The 24,694-nt window shown below is 33.4% G+C and overlaps 3 protein-coding genes and 1 pseudogene across 12 annotated transcripts; 2 read left to right on the top strand and 2 right to left on the bottom strand.

Moving 5' to 3' along the window:
- The first annotated feature begins 379 nt into the window (after window positions 1–379).
- Window positions 380–4,150, top strand: LOC110632257 (beta-amyrin 28-monooxygenase). The gene is made up of 5 exons (XM_058136899.1): window positions 380–950; window positions 1,070–1,525; window positions 1,633–1,820; window positions 2,016–2,393; window positions 4,100–4,150. Exons 1-4 carry the CDS (start codon window positions 449–451, stop codon window positions 2,316–2,318), a joined length of 1,449 nt encoding a protein of 482 aa, XP_057992882.1. The 5' UTR covers window positions 380–448; the 3' UTR covers window positions 2,319–2,393; window positions 4,100–4,150.
- A 1,899-nt stretch (window positions 4,151–6,049) lies between these two features.
- LOC110632283 (beta-amyrin 28-monooxygenase-like) lies at window positions 6,050–8,209 on the top strand (annotated as a pseudogene).
- On the bottom strand, window positions 6,569–15,290 carry LOC110632323 (protein MET1, chloroplastic). 6 transcript variants are annotated; one of them, XM_021780518.2, is made up of 9 exons: window positions 14,722–15,286; window positions 14,326–14,432; window positions 14,133–14,227; window positions 13,968–14,044; window positions 11,115–11,235; window positions 10,907–10,966; window positions 10,642–10,824; window positions 6,944–10,529; window positions 6,569–6,831 (listed from the first exon to the last, which is right to left on the bottom strand). In XM_021780518.2, exons 1-7 carry the CDS (start codon window positions 15,129–15,131, stop codon window positions 10,681–10,683), a joined length of 1,014 nt encoding a protein of 337 aa, XP_021636210.2. In that variant the 5' UTR covers window positions 15,132–15,286; the 3' UTR covers window positions 6,569–6,831; window positions 6,944–10,529; window positions 10,642–10,680. The 6 variants fall into 6 exon arrangements, with proteins under 6 accessions (XP_021636210.2, XP_057991998.1, XP_057991997.1 ...); XM_058136015.1 differs by having other exon boundaries at window positions 6,944–7,101; window positions 7,330–10,824; window positions 14,722–15,285; XM_058136014.1 differs by having other exon boundaries at window positions 6,944–7,101; window positions 9,003–10,824; window positions 14,722–15,285.
- A 958-nt stretch (window positions 15,291–16,248) lies between these two features.
- Window positions 16,249–22,790, bottom strand: LOC110632307 (pumilio homolog 12). Of its 5 annotated transcripts, none has more exons than XM_058136055.1 (7): window positions 22,717–22,790; window positions 19,825–21,543; window positions 19,504–19,666; window positions 18,407–18,570; window positions 17,418–17,676; window positions 16,855–16,969; window positions 16,249–16,771 (listed from the first exon to the last, which is right to left on the bottom strand). In XM_058136055.1, exons 2-6 carry the CDS (start codon window positions 21,414–21,416, stop codon window positions 16,862–16,864), a joined length of 2,286 nt encoding a protein of 761 aa, XP_057992038.1. In that variant the 5' UTR covers window positions 21,417–21,543; window positions 22,717–22,790; the 3' UTR covers window positions 16,249–16,771; window positions 16,855–16,861. The 5 variants fall into 5 exon arrangements, with proteins under 5 accessions (XP_057992038.1, XP_057992039.1, XP_021636175.2 ...); XM_058136056.1 differs by having other exon boundaries at window positions 22,701–22,746; XM_021780483.2 differs by lacking the exon at window positions 22,717–22,790 and adding an exon at window positions 22,304–22,691.
- Between the last annotated feature and the right edge of the window lie 1,904 nt (window positions 22,791–24,694).

Raw genomic sequence — 24,694 nt, 5'->3', positions numbered from 1 at the left:
CATCGAGCTCCCTACGGCCTCAATGCACATACTTATAATAAATCACAAAAATAAAGGTCTATAGAGAAATATTAAAATATAAAAGAAAATCCACAAAAGTTAAAAAATTAAATATGCACGAAGTGCTCAAACTCATACGATGATAAGTTTATCAATTATTAAATTAAATTTTTATATTTTAATTCTTACACTCTATATATATATTTTAATTAATTCTGCACATTAAATTTGTTCTCGAGTTCATATTAGTTGCACAAAAAAAAAATAAATAAAGAAAATAAAAAGATTAAGAGATAATTAAATCATGTCCACATATCCCTTCAAATTTATTATTTATGTGCCACGGATTTATCATCAGGAAACTAAACCAAAACATGTGGATTGAGTGAAAGATCCAGCGCATCAAAGGAAACTTTATGGAACTAAAACCTTCATTAATTGTAGGAAGATGGAACTTGTCATGTTTCCTGTTCTAGCTATAGCTGCTACTCTCTTTCTACTTGTACTTAATCAATCCATAAAAGCCCTGAAAACCAGATTCTTACCCAGTCCCAATCTTCCTCCGGGAAGCCTAGGATGGCCTCTTATAGGAGAAACTCCAGCTTTCTTTCAAGCATCACTTGAAGCAAAACCAGAAAAGTTCATCAGAGAGAGAATGGAAAAATATGATTCAAGGGTTTTTAAGACATCCCTGCTAGGAGAGCCATCTATCGTCTTCTGTGGAACTGCAGGGCACAAGTTCATTTTTAGCAATGAGAATAAGCTGGTTAATCTTTGGTGGCCAAGCTCAATAAGGAAGCTCTTCAAATCAAGTTTGGTTAATTTAGTTGGCGATGAGGCCAAGAGGATAAGGAAGATGCTCATGACGTTCCTCAGTCCAGATGCTCTCAAGTCTTTTACAGAGAGGATAGATATGGTCACTCAAGAGCATATTAGGAAACATTGGGATGGTACGTACTACTAACAAAAAAATTACAAGCTAATCATCATATTCATGCATTAATTGCACTTCTTAATTACATGTTGAAATCTCGATTTGATGATGCTGAAATTTCAAACTTTATGGAAGGGAAAGAGGAGGTGACTGTGCATCCAACTATCAAGTTATTCACATTTGAGCTAACTTGCTACTTATTTGCAAGCATCAATGATCCAGTATGCATATCCAAGCTTATTACACAATTCAATTTGCTTCTCAAAGGGATACTTTCCTTCCCAATCAACATACCTGGGACAAGATTTTACAGGGCTATGAAGGCTGCTAATGTGATCAGGACGGAGCTCAAATTGATTGTTAGACAAAGAAGAGAAGCACTGGAGAAGAAAATTGTGTCACCCCCACAAGACCTTCTTTCATATTTGCTTGTGAACGCAGATACAAGTGGAAAGTTCCTATCTGAGATTGAGATAATTGATAATATCCTGCTTTTGCTTTTTGCTGGTCATGATACTTCCAGATCTGCCTTAACATTACTCATGAAGTATCTTGCAGAAATGCCTCAAGTGTATGCAAAAGTTCTACAAGGTTAGTTTGAGGATTATACATGTACAAGTAATTCATGCAAATTGTTAAAATTAAAGAAAAAAAATATACATTGAGACTCATTTGGACTTTATGTCTTTAATTAACAGAACATCTTGATATTGCAAAGTCCAAAGAGCAAGGGGAGTTTTTGCATTGGGAAGATGTACAGAAAATGAGTTACTCATGGAGTGTGATCTCTGAAGTTTTGAGACTCTCTCCACCTGTAACTGGTGCTTATAGACAGTCTATAGCAGATTTCACATATGAAGGATATACAATCCCAAAAGGATGGAAGGTACCCTCTTTTCTACAGCTTAATCGCTAGTGTTTTATTTATTTTTTTTTTTTAATTGAGCACCAATTGGAATTCAACTCGTGATCTCAGACTTAAAAACTATTTCATTTCTACCGTTTAAGCGCTATATGAAATGGGAAAAGTGTTGGTATCTAACTCGTATATAATGTTTTTGTATATATATATGTGTTGTAGTTGCATGTGAGCATTGGTTCAACACACAAAGATCCAGCTCTTTTTCCAAATCCAGAAAATTTTGATGCTTCAAGATTTGAAGGAGGATCAGGAGCTGCTCCTTATTCAATTGTTACCTTTGGAGGGGGACCAAGGATGTGCATAGGGTATGTGTTTGCTCGCCTAGAAATGCTTGTTTTCCTTCATAACATCATTAGAAGATTCAAATGGGAAGTGCTAATGCCTCAAGAGAGTTTTGGATATGATCCCATGTTGGCACCATCACATGGATTTCCCCTTCGCCTTAAGCCACTTCAATCCTAATTAAGTGTAGGAAAATCTATGGCAAACTAGGTATATGCAAGAAAAATCCTTTAAGTCTAATATGTTTATCAAGCACTATCTGTTCAATGTGTAATCATGTACTTTATTCTGCCTTGTGTAAAATTCGAGGACGAATTTTCTGTAAGGGGGGAAGAATGTAACACCCCTGATTTTTTTTATATATTATTATTGGGCTTCGTGTAGGTATCCTCGATTCGCGGAAATTCGACAGTTGACCGGATCTGTGAAATTCCGGCCAGACAGACCCGTTACCGGAAAAGTCTCCGAATTGGACCGAGGTTTTGGCTAGCCCACCATTGTCATGCATCCCGAGCGCGTTCCCGAAGTTGGAATCGGCAAAGGTAAACCCGAACCTTGCTTTTTCGTAATTTTCTAGTGCTTAAATCCATAAAATATTCGTGGTAGCTTAGAAAATTACGATTCTTTTTTTTGCAATAGCTTAGTAATATTTATAAGGACCGCGGGGCAGAGTTTTATAATTTTTAGAGCTTATTTGAGCAGTTTTTACAAAAATGATCAATTATAAGGACTAAATTGAAATTTTACATATTGTGATGGATGATTGATTTGATGGGCCCAGGACGTGATTGAGTTGTGGATATGTGGATTGTGGATATAGAAGTGTGTTTTAAGCCCTTTTGCAGTTGGGTAGTTCCTAGGTATAGGGAGACTCGATTTTCGACTTAGGGCGATTTGGTCTTTTTCCTTGTTTGTATGGAGTCAAATTTATTAAATGATTGTAATAAAATTGTCGTGAGCCTTCTTCCTCCGCCCGATTGCGAGTAAAATATTAATTTTAATTGTAATTTCGATATTATTATATGTTCAAGCATGCCCATGCATCACTTATATGCATATATTTATGTAGTTAAACTCTAGGCACGATTTATGTTGCATTCATAACTGTTAGCGTGCCATGGATGTTGTTGTGGTAAATTGGAGCAGCGTTGGCGTGCGTGTGATGTGGTGTGGACTATGGATAGGGCGGGTAGACACGGCTTGAGATCTTGGGACCCGGTCCTTTGGGGTAGACACGGCTTGAGTTCTTCGCTGGGACCCCGATTTGGTTATCAAGTGGAAGTCCGAGCTGAGTTCTTCGCTGGCACCAGGTTGGATTTAAGAGAGCTGTATAGGGGATCAGCTCCCATATATTATGATTGAGGTTACAGGGTGCGTGAGTGCTCCAAATTTACTTTTTTTGATGTTATGATGTGAAAATGATGTTGATGTTGCATTTCACTCTACATGGTGCATTAGTTTTAGATAGTTATAGAGATTATGGTTAAAATTGATATTTTACTCTCTCACTCTGTTCAAAATTTTTACAGCCACGAGGATATTTTTTGAGGTTAACTCGCTTTCTCCTCGCAGTCAATTATTTGTATAAACTTGTTAAATCTTAGAATTTCCGCATGTGTTAGAAATGTTTATTTGATTTGGGTCTGTAAACTAAATTATTATTTTGGGACCTGTAAACTTAATATGCTATGCATGTTTGATTATTATTATGTTGATGAGTATGTGGAGGGTGAGCTGAGCTCCCCAATTGACTATATATTGCGTTTACGGGTCGGGTGAGTCGAAAACTCCCCGTTGGTAAGTCCATTTTATGGCCGGACTCTGTCCGTTTGTTTTCTTGATATTGGGCCCAAATGGGCCTTAGAGTTGGGTAAATGAATAGTTAGGCTTACTACGGGCCTCGAGGGCTTTAGGCTGGCCCAGGTCCTAGTGCCGGTCCGGCCCATAGGTTGGGTCGTGACAATTCCAATATACTTATATATGTGCACATACTTGATTTGGCGCTTATTTTATATTGCTGATGCATACTTCAATTATGACATCACAATAAAAAAAAAAGTTTATTATTTTTAATTAAAAAAAAATCAAGTGATTGTACTAAACATAAATTTAAAAATAATTAATTTTTTCTACAACGTGCTTTGAACGTTATTTACATACTTATAATTTAATTTTTATATATAATTTTTTATTAATTATATATATATAATATAATTAATATTATCATAGTATTATAAATATTATATTTAAATTAAAATTTATTCTAATTAATTATATGGATAAAAATATTTATTAATTTTAAATTATTATATTTTTTGTTAAATCATATTTTTATGAAAGTTATGTGTTACATATAATGATAATATAATTATAAACTTATATGTAATATAATAAAAAATATATATATATATAATAAAAAGTTTTAAAAGTATAAATGGTGAAAATGTTTAAGAATTAAAATAAATTAATAAAAAATAGAAATTAGCTGATTGAATTAATTTTATTCAAACTTTGTTATTTTATTTTTTTTTTAAATTTAATTTACCTATATCATATTTTTTTATAATTTAAAATAATATTAATTTACATAATGAAATTGCATATACGAAAGAAAATTATTTATAAAATTATAAAATATGATAATTTTTAAAACATATTTTGTAACTTGATGTATTATCATTATAAAATTTTCATTTTCATTATATTGATTTATTGAAATTTTATTTTGTTAGATTGTTTAATATAAATAATTTTAAAACCTATTTAATATATTTAATAAGTATTTTTATTTTTTTAAAATTACAGATTATATTATATATTTTTAAAAATATATAAATTTAATCATATAATTAAGAACCCAAATTCAAGTTAAATTTTAATTTAGTTTCTTTCTAAATTAATTTATTCGGTTATATTTTTTTATTCTAAATTATTATCAAAATGAACTAAGATTTAGAATTGGTAGTGTTATAATTAACATAAAGAAAACAATATAAATCTTGAAGGGTAATATTGGCAATGCAAATGTCTTCCCTCCAGGGAAATAACAGGTCAAAGTTCCACCCAATAAAGTTCCAATTTTTCTTTTCTGTTCACATTTGACTGTGATTGTTGATTGGGAGCCATTAAACATGCAAGAAAGACATCAAAATAAAATTCAAAGGAATTAACAAAAAAAAAAAAAATTCAAAACTTTCCACAAAGAATAAGACCAAGCTGCTGACCCATCAACGTATAGAGCTAGGCATTCGATTCAAATCAAATCGAATCAAATTAAATTATTAAAATCAAATTAATCAAATTATTATATTTTAAAATCGAATCAAATCAAAATAAATAAAAAATTAAATCAAACCAAATCACTCTATTTCAGTTCAGTTCAAATTGATCAGTTTTTGAGTTTTGATTAATTTTTTTAATTTAGACTTGATTTTTAAATTATTTGATCTGATTTTAACCTTGGTTTGAACCTAATAATTATTAATCAATGAAATTAAACAATTTATATATATAATATTACATATAATTCATAAATTCCCTATAAAAATAAATCAATTCAAAAATCAATAAAGCAATTTGGTTCAGTTCTGTTTAATCAATTTTTTATCTCTAAAACCAAATCGAACTAAAATAACTGAAATTTTTAAAATACAAAACCAAACCAAACCAAACCAAATTATCTTAAAAACCGAACTGAATTATCAAATTAAGAAAGTTCAGTTCGATTTATTTCATTCAAACTAAATGGTGCTCACTCCTGCCAACATATCCATCCATTCACATTTTCCTTGGCATGCCTTGGTCTTCTTCTTACGCCTCACCTGACAAGAAAAGGCAATAGCTGCCATGGGAATATAAATGCAACTTCAAGAGTATAAACCTTCATTCTACAACATATACATTACTTGTCAATGGGTTTTGTTATGCTTTCAGTTTTAGTTCTAATTGTTATCATTTTTCTTTGTTCAATTCGTATAATCATCAAAACAATCAAAACAAGATTGTTTCCTAGCCCTCATCTTCCTCCTGGAAGCCTAGGATGGCTAGGAGAAACCATAGATTTTATCCGTGCTGGTCTTGAAGGAAAACCAGAGAAATTTATTACAAAGAGAATGAGAAAACATGATTCAAGGGCTTTCAAAACATCCCTGCTAGGAGAGCCATATATTGTGTTCTGTGGACCAGCTGGGCACAAGTTCTTGTTTAGCAATGAGAACAAGTTGCTCAATGCTCGGTGGCCTAGATCGGTGAGAAAGCTATTGAAATCAAGTTTGATTAATGTAGTCGGCGATGGTTCCAAGTGGATGAGGAGGATGCTGATGACTTTCCTTAACCCAGATGCACTAAAGACGTATACAGAGAGCATAGATAGAGCCACCCAAGAACATATTAGAAGGCACTGGGAAGGTATGCAAATTATTGAAACTTAATGCATTGAAATGATTCTCTATCAAGGCATTTTACTTATAAACAGCATTTTTTACGTGTTAAATTTATCTACAATATTCAAATCCTGAATTTGATGACTGTGAACAGAAAGAGGAGGTTCTAGTCTACCTGACCGTCAAGTTATATACATTTGATCTTGCCTGTCACTTATTTGCACGCATCGATGATCCTACACAAGTATCAAAGCTTGCTGCTCCGTTTAATGTGTTTCTCAAAGGAGTTATTGACTTCCCAATCAACATACCTGGCACAAGATTTTACCATTCTATGAAGGCTGCTAACGCAATCAGAGAAGAGCTTAAGTCACTTGCCAGACAAAGAAGAGAAGCATTAGAAAAGAAATTGGTCTCACTTACACAAGATCTTTTGTCACATTTGCTTTTGATTGCAGACACAAGCGGAAGATTCCTATCTGAGATGGAGATTGTTCACAACATCCTGCTTTTGCTTTTCGCTGGCCATGATACATCCAGATCAGCCATAACACTGCTAATTAAATATCTTGGAGAAATGCCTGAAGTGTATGCAAAAGTGTTAAAGAGGTTAGTGGTGTCTTGTAGGAACCTATTAATTGAGCACTAAAAAAAGTGAAGCTCACAGATTAACACTTCTACTACAATTGAAATTTCTTTTGATTTCATCAAATATAAATTGTAAGCATAAAATTGAGGACTTCATAACTGTTGCTTGAATGACTTGACAGTCATATGATGAAAATGGTGAAACTATAATGACCACTTACATGAGAAGCTCGCACAGATCATGTTTGCTAATATGTTTTGATTGTTCATACTTGGTAAACAGAGCAAATTGATATTGTCAAGTCCAAAGAAGCAGGGGAGTTGTTGCAATGGGAGGATGTGCAGAAAATGAAGTGCTCATGGAGTGTGGCCTCTGAAGTTATAAAACTGTCTCCACCTGTAAGTGGTGCTTTCAGAGAGGCCCTAGTTGATTTCACCTATCAAGGTCATACAATCCCAAAAGGATGGAAGGTAAACTCCCCTTTTACTTTAAGTTTTATACTATTACATATTTTTTATAGTAAATATTATTATGAACTGTTTGGAAATTGTAGGTTTATTTTCAAAGCTTCCCCCTGATATTAGCCATAACCTTCTAGTTTCAAGTCCATAGATCTCTCATTAATACAAAATTGCTTCCTTAGTGATTAGACTAATTGTATTTTTGCTTTGCGTATGGTAGTTGTATTTGAGCACTGGCTCAACACACAAAGATCCAGCTCTTTTCCAAATCCAGAGGGTTTTGATGCTTCAAGGTTTGCAGAAGAACCTACTCATTCATATGTTCCCTTTGGAGGGGGGCCAAGGATGTGCTTGGGGCATGAGTTTGCACGCCTAGAGATACTTTTTTTCTTGCATAACATTGTGAGAATATTCAAATGGGATGTACTGATACCTAATGAGAAATTTGGATATGAACCCAAGCTGGCACCATCCCAAGGACTTCCAATTCATCTCCAACCACACCAATCCTAGGTTCCACGTGATATATTCATTTCCTGTGTTTGTAATTGTCTAAAATCTTTCTTTTTCCCTTTCTAAAGTAAAAATCAGGACAAACATATAATTGGTACATCTGACTGATACATTCTTATTTTACTATTTCATTATGTCTATATCTAGTTATGCCAGTGAGGAAGAAAACCCTACATCAATTGTGTATGAAACATGAAAGAATAACTGCACAAGAAGTCCTCCAACTTTGGCCGAGTTTCTATTGAAGCCCTCTCACCTTTTGTTTTTTAATTTTATTTTTATCATCAACATTCTCAACTTTTTAAAATATCAATTTATCTATTGAAATATTTGCAACATGGATTGACACATCAACCCTAGGCAATATTGTGGCAACCTTTCCCCAGCCACACAATAGCAGGAGTTTGTGTCTCTCATCAAAGGTCAAGCAGTTAGCAAACTAGGAGACAGAAATCAAACTAGGGTTTCATGAGTCAGAGGCTTTCAGATAATAGGCACTCCAAAATCACAAACTAATATTTTAAATAAAATCCAATTCCACGCTATCTGAATTGTATTTGAAGCTACAGATATCAAAGAAAAGAGACAGGGAACAATAACTACAAGAATTAAAATCTTGGGCTAGAAAGGAATCAGCGAGCAGATAATTGCTTAAATCATGCAGACAAATCACAGAAGCTAGGCACAGCAGCAGAATGCTGCGCCAGGAGGCTTTTAGATATGGCAATTTATCATAAGTACCTGCTTTATTCATCAGTTTCCAATCTGCCCATTTCTATATAATTAAGAGTAAGACCCTTTTCAAAAATACTTGTCCTCCACTAGTTGAATCAATAAATCAATCAATCGACAAAAATGAAAGGATAGGATGCATATAATTTCACGAAGTTAATAGAAAATCCAAAAGATAAAGGCATACCTTGAAGTGTTGAATAGCATAAGAAATAAGAGACTCAGATGAGTAAGGCAAAAAATCAAATCCAACCGTGGAACCGCCAGCAGCGGATAGCTGGGCAGTAATCAAGCGGTGGATCAGCCACATTACTTCCTCATGGTCCATTTTTTTCATTTCCAGAAATTATATATAAACCCTAAAACTATCAACCTTCAAACCGAAACAAAAAGAAAGAAAATTTTATCTGTAACGAGTTCTATTTGCCCAATACCATCTGATAAGGAGTTGCGGCCGTTGGCCGTGGTTGAGTTGCTCTGGTAACGACAACCTAAACGACAGGTCCTAAAAGAACGACCATTAATGGGCGGTAATGTCATTCCAATGTCTTGAAACTTAAATTAAGATTATAAAACGACAATCAATTACGATGTCGTTTAATTTTAACCAGGAAAGATACGTGTCGTTTAAGTTGATCTCGACCGATAATTTTTTATTCTGTCTTTTTTGCTAAAACAGCATAAGTCTGAAATGACTTGCTGAATTTCTTTCCATGAACGATCAGTATCAAAAGATTTATAATTTTTAAATATTAATAGGAGTTGATTAGAATTCAAATAGCCACCATTAAAATCTGATGAGTATGATATTTCTAGATCATTTTGAGAACTAGAGAATTAGTAACTTTCTTGTCTATAAAACTTGCTTGTAAAAGATTGAGCATTATCAGATTCAGAGGCAGCATGCTTATTGGCAACTAAAAGGATCACTAGAGATAAATATCTTGCCCTTTTCATCAAGGATGTCAAATTCTGTCATTTTCCTTAGTTTTTGTACCTTTTTTAGCATTTTCATCTCAGGTCCATCACCATTTCTCATCCAGATAGCTTTGATCAACAACATATTATCCATATTTACATTTCCCTGTAATTCTGCCATTAGCCATGTAATTTACCGTGATATGCAGCCATTTGGATTTATACAACTGGTATTCACTTGACATCTTCTCTCTTGAAGGAAGATTAAATTCTTTTGAATCCAAATTTTTGAAGGGCCTCAATTTGAGCTAAATGCCTAGCTAAAGCTTCCTTTACTTCCAGTTTAATTCTTCGTTTTAAAAGGTTGCTGAGAAACTTCATAGAGTTCCCAATAAAGACATGCTAAACAAAAGTTGGATTCATTTTTATCAGAATTTCAATTTTCATTTCATGTCAGTTTTAAGTAAATGGCTATTTGAATCATTTTTCGTTGTTTAGCTCTATTAGACACCAAGTCCGCATAAATATCCATTTACATATCAACTCCAAAAATGATTTTTTCCACTTTTTCGTTAGTGATTCGTAACAAAGGTAAGCTAGCAGCATATGCAAGTACACGTGTTTGTGTCATGAGTAGTTAATTTAATAAATCAAGATGTACAAGTGAAACATTTGCTGTTCTGCTTCATTCTCTTCATTCTTGTCAAGAAGACTACATATTATAGACTATGTTCTGAGAAATAATGGTAAAAAGAGACTTCCCATGATAAATTAGGCTGAATTTCTTCAAACTCACCTGAAAGTAATGCTATGATCAAAATCATACAAAAGAAACTTATCATGTGAAGCAGTAGATGGTCTGGCCTATCTCTAGCTTCTTGTGAGTTCATGTGTGTAATACTACTGACCAAGTTCAATCCCGTACTCAATGAGGCCAATTGACGGCTCTATTCTCTGTTTAATATTCCAAATAGAGATTTGATGGCATTGATTGCGTTCTCATTGATAAACGATTCATCAAACCTTTTTAGAAGAGGCTCAAATTCTTCGGACGTTCTTAAACTGGCCAGGTCAGGGTCTGTCCGGATTCTCTGTTAACATTATGAATAATATTAGATAGCTTGTACTAGGTAGTATATGCAGCTTATTTAGTACTGGTTCATGAACCTATACCTTGAAATCTTCAAACCCTGCTAGCATGGCTTCTTCAAGGGCAGACAGCCCAGCTTTTATCTGTTAGGAGTTACAGGCAATATGGATTTCAGTATCAAGAAATTGCAGTTCAAATTAAGGTTAATATATGAAGAAAACTGCAGATTCAAACACACGCACACAAGCAAATAAAAAAGCATCAAGTGCTATACTTCCCAAGACCATTTACCTGATTAAGCTTGGAATAACAACAGGCAACATTGTAACTTGCCACTGAAGCTTCATTTGGGTCTGGTTTTGATCCCAATACAGATTCAAATTTCTCCAATGCTTCGTCATATTTGGCGTTTCTATATCAATTAACCAAGAAGAAGAAAAAAAAACAGCCAAATAAAATAACACAGTAGGGCGTCTAGAAGAAGATGACAGATGACCCCATAGGAAGCAATAACTGTGTTATAGAAGTCTTTTTCAATTAGGAGATTGACTCCTATAGGATAGGATTCCTAATCCATGTAGAAGTAGAGTTTTAAAACATATAGAATAGGAGATGATTGTATATATACATATCTATATATATATATATATATATATATATGTGTGTGTGTGTGTGTGTGTGTGTGTGTGTGCGCGCGCGCGCTTGTATTAACACCTTTGAATATATGAAAAATACCCGACTTACATGGTATCAGAGCTGTCACCTTTGAATTATCTTCTCAATGTTTTGTTACCTCTTTAGATTCTATAAAAATCCCTAAAACAGTCATTGAGGCATTATCTCATCCTAATTAGTGTACCGCTATGAAAGAGGAAATGGAGGCCTTAGATACAAATGATACATGGGAACTGGTGCTTTTGCTCACTAGTAAGAAGGCTATTGGATGCAAATAGGATTTTTCAGTAAAGACGAATCCTGATGGTTCTATAGCCACATTGAAAACACACATTATAGCCAAAGGATATGCTCAAACATATGGGGTGGATTACTCTGATACTTTTTCTCCTGTAGCTAAACTAACTTCAATTCGATTGTTCATCTCCCTAGCAGCTACACATGATTGGCCTTTGCACCAACTCAACTCAACTCAACTCAACTAAACCTTTATCCAAAAAATTTGGAATCGGCTATATGGATTCACTTTCTCCACTCTAAACGATTTTGGGTTAAATCCTCAGAAATGTGTAATGCTTCTAGGTCATGTCGTACTACTCTACTCAAAGTCAATTTAGGTCTACCCTTTTTTTCTTTCTATCCTCTAACCTAATGTGCTCTACTTGTCTAACAGGAGACTCCGTGTGTCTACGCTTCACATGACCAAACCACCTCAATCTCCCTTCTCTCAACTTATTTTCAATTGGCACCACTCCTACCTTTTCTCTAAATTGGCTTTTGCACCAATTAGATATAAAAAAATGCTTTTCTTCATGGTGATCTTCAAGAGAAGGTATATATGTAGCAACCACCAGGGTTTGTTATTTAGGGGGAGTTGGGTAAAGTTTGCAGATTCCGAAAGTCTCTTTATGGCTTGAAACAAAGTCCTCGGACTTGGTTTGGGAGATTCAGTAAAGTAGTATAAGATTTTGGTATGCAAAAAAGTAAGTGCGATCATTCGGTATTTTATATGCAATCTAAGGCTGGCCTAATTTTACTAGTAGTGTATGTTGATAATATTGTTATCACTGGGAGTGATTCTGCAGGTATTTCATCTCTTAAACACTTTCTTTAGACCCTGTTTCAAACAAAAAATTTTAGCCCACTTAAATATTTCTTGGGTATTGAAGTTATGAGAAGTAAGAAAGGTATCTTTTTGTCTCAACGGAAGTATGTTCTTGATCTACTGACAGAAACTGAAAAAATTAGGTGCTAAGCCTTGCAATGCACCAATGACCCCGAATCTCCAACTTGGAGTAGAGGATGGCAAACTGTTTGAAGATCTAGAAAAAGACAGGAGGTTGATAGGTAAATTGAACTACCTTACAATAACTCGTTCCAATATTGCATACTCAGTCAGTGTGGTAAGTCAGTTTATATCTTCTCCAACTGTTACTTATTGGGAAGCTTTGAGACAAATTTTGTGTTATTTGAAGGGAGCTCCAGGGCGAGGCTTATTATATAGTAATCATGAGCATTTTAATGTTGAATGCTTTTCAGATGCAGACTAGGCAAGTTCTATGGCTGATAGAAGATCAACTACCAGATATTGTATTTTTGTTGGAGGTAATTTGGTAACATGGAGAAGTAAGAAACAGAGTGTAGTCTCAGGATCTAGTGCTGAATCGGAATACAGAGTTATGACACAATCAGTGTGTGAAATAGTGTAGATACTTCAATTATTAGATGAGGTTGGCCTTAAGACCTCTTTGCCTGCGCGTTTATGGTGTGATAATCAAGCTGGTCTCCATATTGCTGCTAATCCTGTGTTCTATGAATGGCCAAGTATATTGAAATTGATTGTCATTTTGTCCGGAAAAAGCTTCAACAAGGAATTATCTCAACACAACATATCAAAACTGGAGAGCAATTAGGAAATTTGTTTACAAAAGCTCTAAGTGGAGCTCGGGTTGACTACATCTGTAACAAGTTGTGTATGATTAACATCTATGCTCCAACTTGAGCGGGAGCGTTATAGAAGTCTTTTTCAATGAGGAAGTCTTTTTCAATTAGGAGATTGACTCCTATAGGATAGGATTCCTAATCCATGTAGAAGTAGAGTTTTAAACCATATAGAATAGCAAATGATTATATATATATATATATATATATATATATATATATATATATATATATATATATATATATATATATATATATATATATATATATATATCTGTATATTAACACCTTTGAATATATGAAAAATACCTGACTTACAAACTGAATTGCCATCCTAACATGCTAATGAAAAGTAAAGTACTAAGCACAACCAAACGATAGCAAGTCATAGTATCCAATAGAAGATATTGTTCTTTGGAACATGCAGCAATTGAAATGGCGTTCCCTCTGGTCATCTTAATTCCAGTACGAAAAAGAGAAGAAAAACAGGAGAAGTTGGAACTTGGAACAGCTAATGGCAGCCCTTACTTGTATAATAGCAGGCCTTCACGAAGATCCTTTTCTCTTTGTTCCTTCTGTTCTTTTTTCCGCAAGTAATTTTGCATCTGAAACCAATTGGGAGTTGGATATACATACATTATGTTAAAGAGAAAGATTCACCACAGATAGAAGCAACAATTTATCTTTACTCACTTGAATTTCCCTCACTCTGCCACTAATGACACCAGAGTTCCTCTCAGCTCTGATGATTTCCTTTTCTGTTAATTCGCCAGCATAATCCGTCTTCCCTAGAAATTAGAATAAAAAAGAAAGTCATTGTGCATGTTTTGATAAGTGAGTCTTGAATTGAAAATTGAAAAATTACTAAGATCAATTATGAACTAACCGTATCTCTTCAGCATTTTGATGAGTAGCGGACCAATTCTTTGGCGGATGGCGTACATAGTCCTCCCATACTCAGCCGCTGGCCATATCTCTGTCCCAAACACAGCACTGCACAAGGTTTAGAACTCCAAAAAGTCACATTCTCAACCTAAACTCTTGTCAATTCTTCCACAGTATCAATAATAATTTAGTCATAGCAAAAAGGGTTAATTAGATTCACTTGCAATTACAAAACCCAGCGCTCATCAAACGGTAATGACCCATAAAAGTAGACACAAAACCAATGATGTGAATAAGCTTTAATCAACTGAGAGAAGTAATTAATTTTGCTTAATCTCCTGAATTAGTTATCTATGATGATTAAATCATCTAGAAGAAGAAAAGGAAGAAAACCAACCTGGTGGCAATAACTTTATCTCCAACAGTGAACATCCCAGTCTTATCAGCGGCTCCACCAGGTGCAATAGCATCAATGTAAGTCCCACCGTCTCTGCCCTTTGCAAACTTGATCCCATAAGGCTGAACCAATTCTACTTCATACTCTTCTTCTCCTCCTTCTTCATTCCCACTCACTGGTTTAGATGTCTTGGACTCAGTTTCCGATGCTTTAACGATCAAGTTCGAGGGTTTCAGCAAATGGATATTGGAGAAAGACGTTGAATTGCAGAAAAATGAGTAATTCTTGGATAAAAATGGATTGGTTTGGGAGAAGAGAAGCGGGTTTTGCTTGGTGGTGTAGATACAGAGAGTTCTTGGCAATGGTGACGAGGGGTAAAGATATAGATAACTAGTTGGAGCCAACGACATGCTGGCTTCTTTCTTCTTCTATTTTAAGAACTTAGAAATCAAGAAATCAAGAAACCAGAACAGTAGAGGTTAGTTAAAACTTGCGGGATGGAAGCTGTAAGTGTAACGAGAAGTAGAAGAGGCTTAGAGAGGATTGCAAGGGCATGACTAGTGGCTCTAATGGACTGTCTGTGATTTGATTCAACAGTGTAGCGCCACGTATCATTTCTCCTGTGGGATGCTTGTCTTAGAGTATGACTGGAACACGTGGCCAGAAGTCTTGATTGTAAAGAACTTACAAATTATATCCAAATTTTATTTCTTCTCTCATTTTAATTTTATTCAGTCTTTCCTGGAGTATATACCTTTTTTTAAAAAAAATATATATATATATATATATATATATATATATGACATCTTAAAAATGGAATATATATATAAAATATTTAAGAATATACATATATAAAATAAAATAAAAATATTTTATTTAAATAAACAAATTCGTTATAATTGGACTCAATTATATATAAAAAAAAATATTTTGTGTAATGAATCTTTAAGATGAATAACATGATAATAACTATAAAAATTAAATGAATAAATATAAAAAAAAAATGACTACACCTAATAAAATTAATGCAAGATGAATTTCCAAAAAATCAACTCATGAAATCCACCCAACTTGATTATCACTTGTAATTGTGAGGTCTTCTTGGATTTGAATATTATGATTGTGATGTAAATAGTAGTGAGTTTGATTATAAGATATTGGGCTCTCTCCTTACTACATATTCTTGCAAGCACTTTGTTTATGCTAAATCATTCCTATACATGGTGATATGTTACTATCTCAATCTTTCACATAGATTATATGGTGGAGAGCTTGATGATAAATTTCTTGGAACTCTTTCCTCCCAATCTTTAGGTCAATTAAGTGAGTTGACAAGGTATTGGTAATCCCTAGTGTTTAGAAGGGCCATGCAAATAATTTGTATGGTTAATTAGAACCTCTACATTTATTCTGATACTCAAGTTTGAAATCTTTCAATTTTAACAGTTGGCTAAAACTCATTAATGATATCTAACATTCAAGAATAATGATTATATCAAAAGATTTTTGCTCACAAGAATGGTAAACTTATAGAAAGAACCATAAATATATATATAATAAATAAATATCCGAATCTTGGCAATCTATGAACATGAAATATACACCACAAAAGTGAATGCCAATTGCCAAATATGCAAAACCAGGTAGCTCATAAAAGCCCTTACAACCTGCAGCTGCCCACCAAGCACTGAGCTTGGATTAAAAAAATCCCATGGTACAAATATCCCCATAAGACTCAAAGAACCTACATCTGCACATTTCTTTTATTTCTATGCAAAGGCGAGGAGAAACAAAAATGTTGATCTACAAACATGCGGATCCCAAGTTGAGTAGAATTCGCTCTTAAAATGCCTTAGCAGAGAGTTGAATTAAACAGAAGCAAAAAAGAACATCCAAACCCTTCCATCGGTTTAGATAAGCTGTTAAAGGCATCTTTTCCACCATTTTGTTTCCAGATCTAATCTTCCAAAATACCAAAGCCATAAAGCCAAGTTTAGAGCTTTCCTTTTCCTGCTTATTACAGAATTTCTTGAGGAACTCAAGGCAAAGCCTATATTGGCCCCACAAGAAGAAAATTAAAAATGGTCAAGCAGAATATAGAAGATGTCAAGAAAAAGAGTCATGTGAGCATACCCACGGATCACTTCTTCAAACTATTATTAGAGAGGACTTTCTTCCCATATGGACTAGTTCGAAGCACAGGAATATGGGGTCTTATGGCCTCTACCAATATAGCGTGAAGAGCTCCCTGCTCAACATTTGAACAAAAGATCAGAAAAAAATTACATCAATACAGCCACATTTTCCCTTTTTATCATCTTGAGTTTGCATGAGTATAATGCATTTTCTAATGTAGATATTTCAAAAAAAAAAAATTATGCTGGATAGAAAGAAAATGCCAAAAATATATATTTACATTTCCTTTCTTTTTGAATAATTTCAGAAGTAACTCCAGCAAAGATCTTTGTTAACTGTTAAATATGAAATCTTTTTTTTTTCCAAATGTGATGGGAAAATTATTAGCTGGGTATGCAAGGCTAACAATAGGAAAATCATATGATCCAAAAGTAGATAGTAGTTTCAAATATTTCTCAACACAATATCTCACATTATGACTGCACATCTTAAAGATGTTCAGACAGAAAAAAAGTATTACTGGAAAACGAATAAAGAAGTTGAACAATGAAATTATTAACCTTTGACTGATGAAGTGCAGCTTGAATAACATAATTTCCATAAGGATCTTGCATGACTTGATCCAAGCGAGCATTAGTTATCAGCTCTTGGATAATATGAGTGCGGCGATCTTCACTTGCATATTTTAGGCATTTCTCTACCACATTACTGCTATATTTCTGCATAGATAAGTCCCCATATTTACCCTCCAGCTGATCAAATATATCAGCTGTTGCCCAAGGAAGCCGAAGCTCAAAGACAAATTGGACAACATAGTTCCTGCAAGATGAAATTGAGATTTCAAAGCTCAAATGTTACAAGCAAATTACAGTATTCAAACCATCTTCAATATGCAATGTAACAAATGCTGTTTGGTCTAGCATTTCCTCATTCACCATGAAGATTTGAGAAGATTTCTACAAACAGAGGAGGTGAGCTGCTAAAACCAAATCCTCGATCCAAAATGTTGATTCTTATTGCACAGCCACAACATTCCAAAAACATAGACGTGTGAAAACCAAACAAAAGTTGGGAATGTCTCACCAGGTTCTGGGAAATCTTATTGGTAGCAACAATCATGAGAAATGAAACAAAAGCCCTTTCTTTCCACTAATGAAAGTTTACAGTATAGGTCCTTTTATCAACTAAAGATGACTTAGTGACGTTCCACAATAATTTCTCGCATACAATACTCTCGTCCTCAAAATTAACATGATGGGTAAGAAAATATAAACACAATTTTATCAAGAAATTTCAGTATTCTTTCTTAATATAAGCCAGCTTTAGCAAAAGTTTCCACTCATGGGTATGGGGTTGGCAACATAACTCTTTTTTTTTTGTTTTCATTTACAAGGTTTTATCTGTACTTCAAAATCATGTTTGTCAGTGCCACATCCAAACATCTTCCATGAACAAGTGAAACAGATGAAAAAACATGCAACTTTTCTCGTACAGGTAGGATCACAGGAAAGCACAGTAAAAGAGAGGGGGCCGAAGAGAGGTGTAGTACCCAAATGGATCTTGGGAAAGAATTAGAGCATTTGATGTGATCTCACATATTAAACTGCGTCTTTGCTCACCCTCAGAATAGCTAAGGCATTTTTGAAGTACACAACAGCCATGGCGATCAGTGGCAAGTTCAACACAGTTAGTAGTTGCAGCTTCAAAAAGGAACTGCAGAACAAATCATTAGCAGGGTTTCATCAGGTGCCACATACTTTCTTTACTCTATATGCAATAAAATTTATTTGTAGAAGAAATATCATTGGCAAAAATCTGCGTTGGGAAGATCCTAGAAATTAATGGAGAACAACTTTTGTCAGGCAATGTCTCAAAGATACTAAATCTGAAAATATTCCACCTCCTATATTGTGGCACTTGAGGAAGAAAACAAAATAAAAAAATAGGATTTCATCATACTACATTAGATTTTGCACAGTTTGACTTTTCTTTTCCCCTTTTGGATCAAGGTAGTGCTTCATTATCAGGAGTGAATCATGACTTCTAGTAGATAAATGAGAGAATTCTCAATGTGATATAGACATATAAGATCTCATTATGATGGTAAATCATAATTGGTAGACTGTAATATAATTATTTTCTGGTTTGGCGTAATACAGGATATTAAAGGAACTCACTGATCTTGACTCCTATTTGATCTCTTCAAATAGAAAAGATAATAAAAAAAGAAAAAGTACTATGCAAAGTTCAAAGAAAGTACTGAAATAATAATCAGATAGCCTGGGCCTATAGTTCAGCCATTTGTGAAATAAAGTGAGAAAAGAGAAAAAACATGAACATAAACCAAATGCAAAAAGTTCTGTTGGGGCATAAAAATTATGAGATGAATCTACCTGAATGTATTTCTTTCAATGAAGGAGCATGGAGCAGTGATACTTTTACCACGCCCTAAAAACCCTACTTTCTTCCTTTTCACCCCAATATTTCACTAACAAGATACAAATGAGGACCTAATCCAACTTTGCTCCTTTATTTCAGTAGTATTGAGGGTTTAAGACAAAATGATAGAGAATAAATTATCCAGAAAATTTTAGAAAAGGATACAGAAGCACAAGTAATTCAAATGTGCAGATAAATATCTCTTACCTCACTGTACTCAGGAGTTAAATACTGCAAGCAGTGCTGTGCAACATGGTTACCATTCATATTTTTTATCAAAGTCACTATACCGGACTTCAATGAGGAGACAACCATGGAAAACTGCTCTGGAGTTTTAAGGGTTTCAATTACCTTCTGAACAGCCCGTGTCCTGTGTTCAGAAGTGCAGTTCATAAGATAATTAGGACAGGAACATTAGTCTGAGTCTTGATGGCAAAAGAATGTGCACATAAAATCACACAAATACAAGCACTCCATGTTCCTACACATGCACAGCGAGAGAGAGAGAGAAAGAGAGAGAGAACAAACCCATGCATGTCACATGAAATCCTAACAAGTTCCCCAGCTTTTCTAGTGATGGCACAAAGTATTTGCATTCGCTGATCTTCATTGCACACTTCAAGCAACTTCTGAACAAGGTAATTCCCAAAGGGGTCTGTCATGAGCTCAATGATATGATCAATGATCTCAAAAAAAATCTTTTCAACATCTTGTGGAGTGCCCTCAGAAAATTTTCTTTGCAAGAAGCGGCAACCATGTTGGTCTTTTGCCATGAGATATACTCTGCCAGTGACTTCATCCACAGAGTTATATTTCTGAGGTTGGAGCCTAAGATTAGTATTTTTAAGATCAGTGATATCATCAGACAAATTCCATGAGCTCAAATGATCTAATGGAAAGTATCCAGCACCAGGAGTAGATAAGTTATGGCGGAGGTGACCATTTGATATGACTTTTCCATTCTGATTGAGATTGGCAAGTGATTCGTTTCCTCCCACTGAACCAAATTTCACAGCTTTAAGTGTGTTCAGTCCTTGTGATCTTGTTAGAATCTTTTCAGGAAAACTATGTTTTCCTAATTTATCCAAAACATTTATACCATTGTGTGATTGATTCAGACCCCTCGTTACTGCATAATTGTTCCAAAATGCTTCTTGACTAGATTGTTGAATTTGATGAGAGATTGGAACCTCACAATATGGTTGTCTGACGTTCCAATTCACTAGCTTTGTTGCAACATTTCCATTTCCTTTTATAGGATGCTGAGATTCCAACCTTTGATTACGCATTTGCTGCAGATACAGGTATTGTTGATGCATCCTATAAAATTGCTCCTCTTCAATATTTCTCCAACTGATGTGAGGCTGGTTTAACTGTTGTGAATGTATGCAAGGAAGCACAGATTGCATATCCGCAAAGTATTGTCCCTGATCAGAAATTAAAGGAATCTCTACGCCGGGAACAGCCACATTGGAAAGGAACTGAAAACCTTGCACCCCATGAGCAAGTGGCAAGGCAGTGGAAAAATTTTCAATTGTTTGGGGCTGACAATAACCAATTGGCATCTGTTTTGGTTCTAGAGCATTAAGCTTCAACAAATTGGATCTTTCTTGGACAACTTTTGTTACATTAAACCCATCAAAATCACAAGGCATAGAATTTGGTGATTGGAAAGATGGAGCACCTGTCACTGATGAATTTATGCCGGGAACCAAATTCTTCATGCTATTTGTGAGTTTGCAATCTAATGGAACACCATGATTCAGTGAGGATTTAAAATTTGCTGAGATGCTACCTCTATTGAAGCTCAAATCTGCAAATGCAGATGTCAAGGATTGATCATCAGGCAGATTTGCTTCATCCGATTGAACTCTCTTGATAGGAGATCCTTGAGTTTTATTAATTAATCGTTTTCTTTCATCCAAACCTGCACTGCTTTGGAGTTTTTCAATCAAAGGGCCTTTAAAGGAATTCACACAAATGGGTGCCAAGCTATCATTTAGAGACACACTTTTAGGTGCAGCTTCCTCAGAATGTGGATTCCCAGAAGTAGCATTTGGTATCTCTCCAAGAAGCTTCTCAAACTCATCAAAGTCTACTTCAGTTCTTCCAACTTCCATTTTCTAAATTGTGAAGTTTTTGAGAATTCCTTTTCTGCAAACAAAGCAATGTCTACAAGCCAATGTAGATCCACAGAAAAGAACTTCAATGCAGAGAAATTTTAAATCACAAGAAACCATCCATAAGCTGCAGAAAAATTTTAGATCATAAGAAACCATCAATAAGAAAATTAATATTTGGAAAAACAAATAATGGATCATATTTACCAAGTCTCACCTACAAAAATTTGCCACTTTCAATATCTAGCTAAGAGTCTATGATTACAATAAAGACAAAATCTTACATTGTCACATTGTCAGAGTACATCATCCATTAACCAAATCCATCACAAAAGCAACTAGTTTCCAACTTTCCCTAAATTATGGTAACAGGTTTTTTCTTCAGCTAAAGCAGTTATCACAACAAACTCCACCCCACAAATTTACATTTAAAACCAAAATATAATAAATGAAATAAAAATAACATATAGAAGAGGAACATCCATCAAAGAATCAGCCGACAACAACAGATTCTACACCAGAAAATCAACCAATTCCAAAATCTCAGTTAAGAAAAAGTGTTCACGGATCACTTTAGAGCCATGATCGTCCACGTTAACATGATCAGACCATTTCAAACATCTTTCCTCGATTTCTTCGTCCAAAGAATAAAAACACATAAATCACATTGCCTAAACAATAGCACTAAAAGAAAGACATCCCAAATTCAATCAAACTCTTCTAAAGAGCCGAAACCCAGGAAATCAAAATCTTGATCATCGAAAACCAAAATTAAAAATCACAAAAAAAAAATCTTGACAACACATATCAATCAAACAGACGAAGACAAGACGAATGCAGAAGGAAGAGAAGACTGAACTAGTGATTAAATAGGAAAGCATACATACCAGTGACAAAGGAGTCAGTATAACAGAGGCCATGAAGCCATGGCTAAAGTGAAGAAAGGCACACAAAAGAAAGAAAAGAAATTTCTTAAAAGGGTGATCAGGGCTTTTTTCCCTAATTCTGATAATTTAGAGAGAATGCAACGAGAGTGCAAGTGTTGTGGGTAATAAAGTCAGGGATAGGGGCGGCGTGAAGAAGAAGGAGGAGTTCTCAAAACGACCCAAGAGAATTGAGAGAGGGGTAGAGAGAGAGTAAAGAGAGAGAAAGAGATGTCATTGGGAAATTAGCATAGAATTACAAAAGCAAGAAACAAACACACACCAACTACACAAATACTCTTATACCATAACCCATCCTATGAATGAATCATCCATGCATGGAATCAATGGAAATGCTTGCTTATGCTTTTCTCTACCTTCTTTTTTATTTCTTGCTTTTCTTCTGTTTTGGTAACCTTTGCCTTTGGGCCATCACCTTTTTTTCTAAAGTGCTTAAAATAATAATACCATTTCTTATATCAATATCATTATTATATTATATGCTATTTTATATATTCTTTTCTATTATTTTATTTTATTTTATTTTTTTTATTATTTGTTTCCACCTTCCACTCAACTTCTTTTGCTGCTTCTGAACCACCTTCAACTTTTCTTGGCTGTTGAGAAATGCCAAAGAAATTGTCCTTCTTGCTTAACTATGCCAAACTATACTTTGTTTTTTCAATTAATATTTATATAGAGAGAAATTTTATATTAAAAATATTTTAAAGTTTTTTGTTGAGAAACACATTAGCTATACATTTCATAGCCTATTTTCCCTTTTACATAGTTTTCAATCCTTTGTTAGCAGGGAGGTGTTAGGAAATTTTCAATCAGAGCAAATAATATAAAATATCAAATTATAAAATTATTATATAATTTTATAATATAAATTATATTATTTAAAAAATAAAAATAATCGACATCAAAATATTATACCAAATATTTGTATAAATTTTATAAACTAAAAAAAATCAACAGTTAGACTATATGGCATAATAATATAAGATTAAAAAATAATAATCATTAAAATTAAAGGTACACAAAAATTGAAAATTTTAGTCAAACAATAATGTATATTTAAGTTAATCGATCTAAAATTTGTGCAAGAGTTGAGGCTACTAATTTTGTTTACTTGTACAGATATTAATAAAATAATTTTTAAAATTTGAATGAAATAAAGAGATAAAACTAAATGAGAGAAAAGATAAAACAAAATATATTACACCCATACAATGAGAGGAATAGTAATAAAATTAAAATTAATAAATCTCATTTGATTTTAAATTATGTGATAAAAATGTAATTGGATTAGCTTGAATTTAATTTTCAAATGAGGATTCGCTGCTTGAATTTAAGCTCTTGATTTTTTAGGGTATGAAACAACACACTTGGCATTGAGTTTGGAGAGTGTAAATTACTGTTGAAAAATATAATGAGAAAAAAGTTATTTTATTATTTTAATATTATTATAATTAAAAATTATTAAATTTAATTTTATATTATTTTTTAATATTCTTTAATTAATGCATTTAAAAAAATATTAATTTTTTTAACAGTAATTTTAATAATAATACTAAACAGGCCCTTAATCAATGGCTTAATGATGACAAAATTAATAAGCATCTAAATTCTAAAAATGAAATAACATTTAAAAAATCATCAAATTGATATATTGAATATGATAGTTTATGAACAAAAAAAAAGAAAATAAAGAATTGCAGATAAAACAATGAAATTCAAAAGATATGTATTTGCCATTAATAATAATTAAGCTTTGATTTTAAATTAATTAGAGTCCATAATATTTATAATAAAACACTAAAAAAAAAATACAATTCAAATACACTTCCTTGCCTTTTTATTTACAAGTAATTTGGACAAAGTAAAAAGGTGGTATCACTTGGCGAGTAATTAATACCAATAAGGAGACCTCTTTCTTTCTACACCTAAAAATATGAAGGAATACCAATAAGGTTATCCCTTAATTGAATTTTTTATATTTTTAATTTTTTATACTTATCAGATTAAAAAATTAGATTTTTTCTATTAATTTTATTTTTATAAAAAAATTTAATTATATTTGATGTCTATCTATTATATCGATATCTAAATTGAGTACCTTAATAACCCAAAACTTATTTACCTAACATTATTGATCCATAAAAATATAATTTTTTAATTAGATAAACATCACATCAGTATAAATAATTTAAAAATTAACTATTGAAAGTCACATAGAATTTTAAGTAACTCCAGTTAAACATCATGGCATTTTATGTCGCAAACTGAAATTTAAATATCTTATTATTATATACTTATAAGTTGATATACTATTTATAAATAATGTACATT

This window comes from Hevea brasiliensis, chromosome 15 (assembly GCF_030052815.1).
Source record: "Hevea brasiliensis isolate MT/VB/25A 57/8 chromosome 15, ASM3005281v1, whole genome shotgun sequence".
NCBI lineage: Eukaryota > Viridiplantae > Streptophyta > Magnoliopsida > Malpighiales > Euphorbiaceae > Hevea > Hevea brasiliensis.
This window is presented reverse-complemented; position numbering and strand designations above follow the sequence as displayed.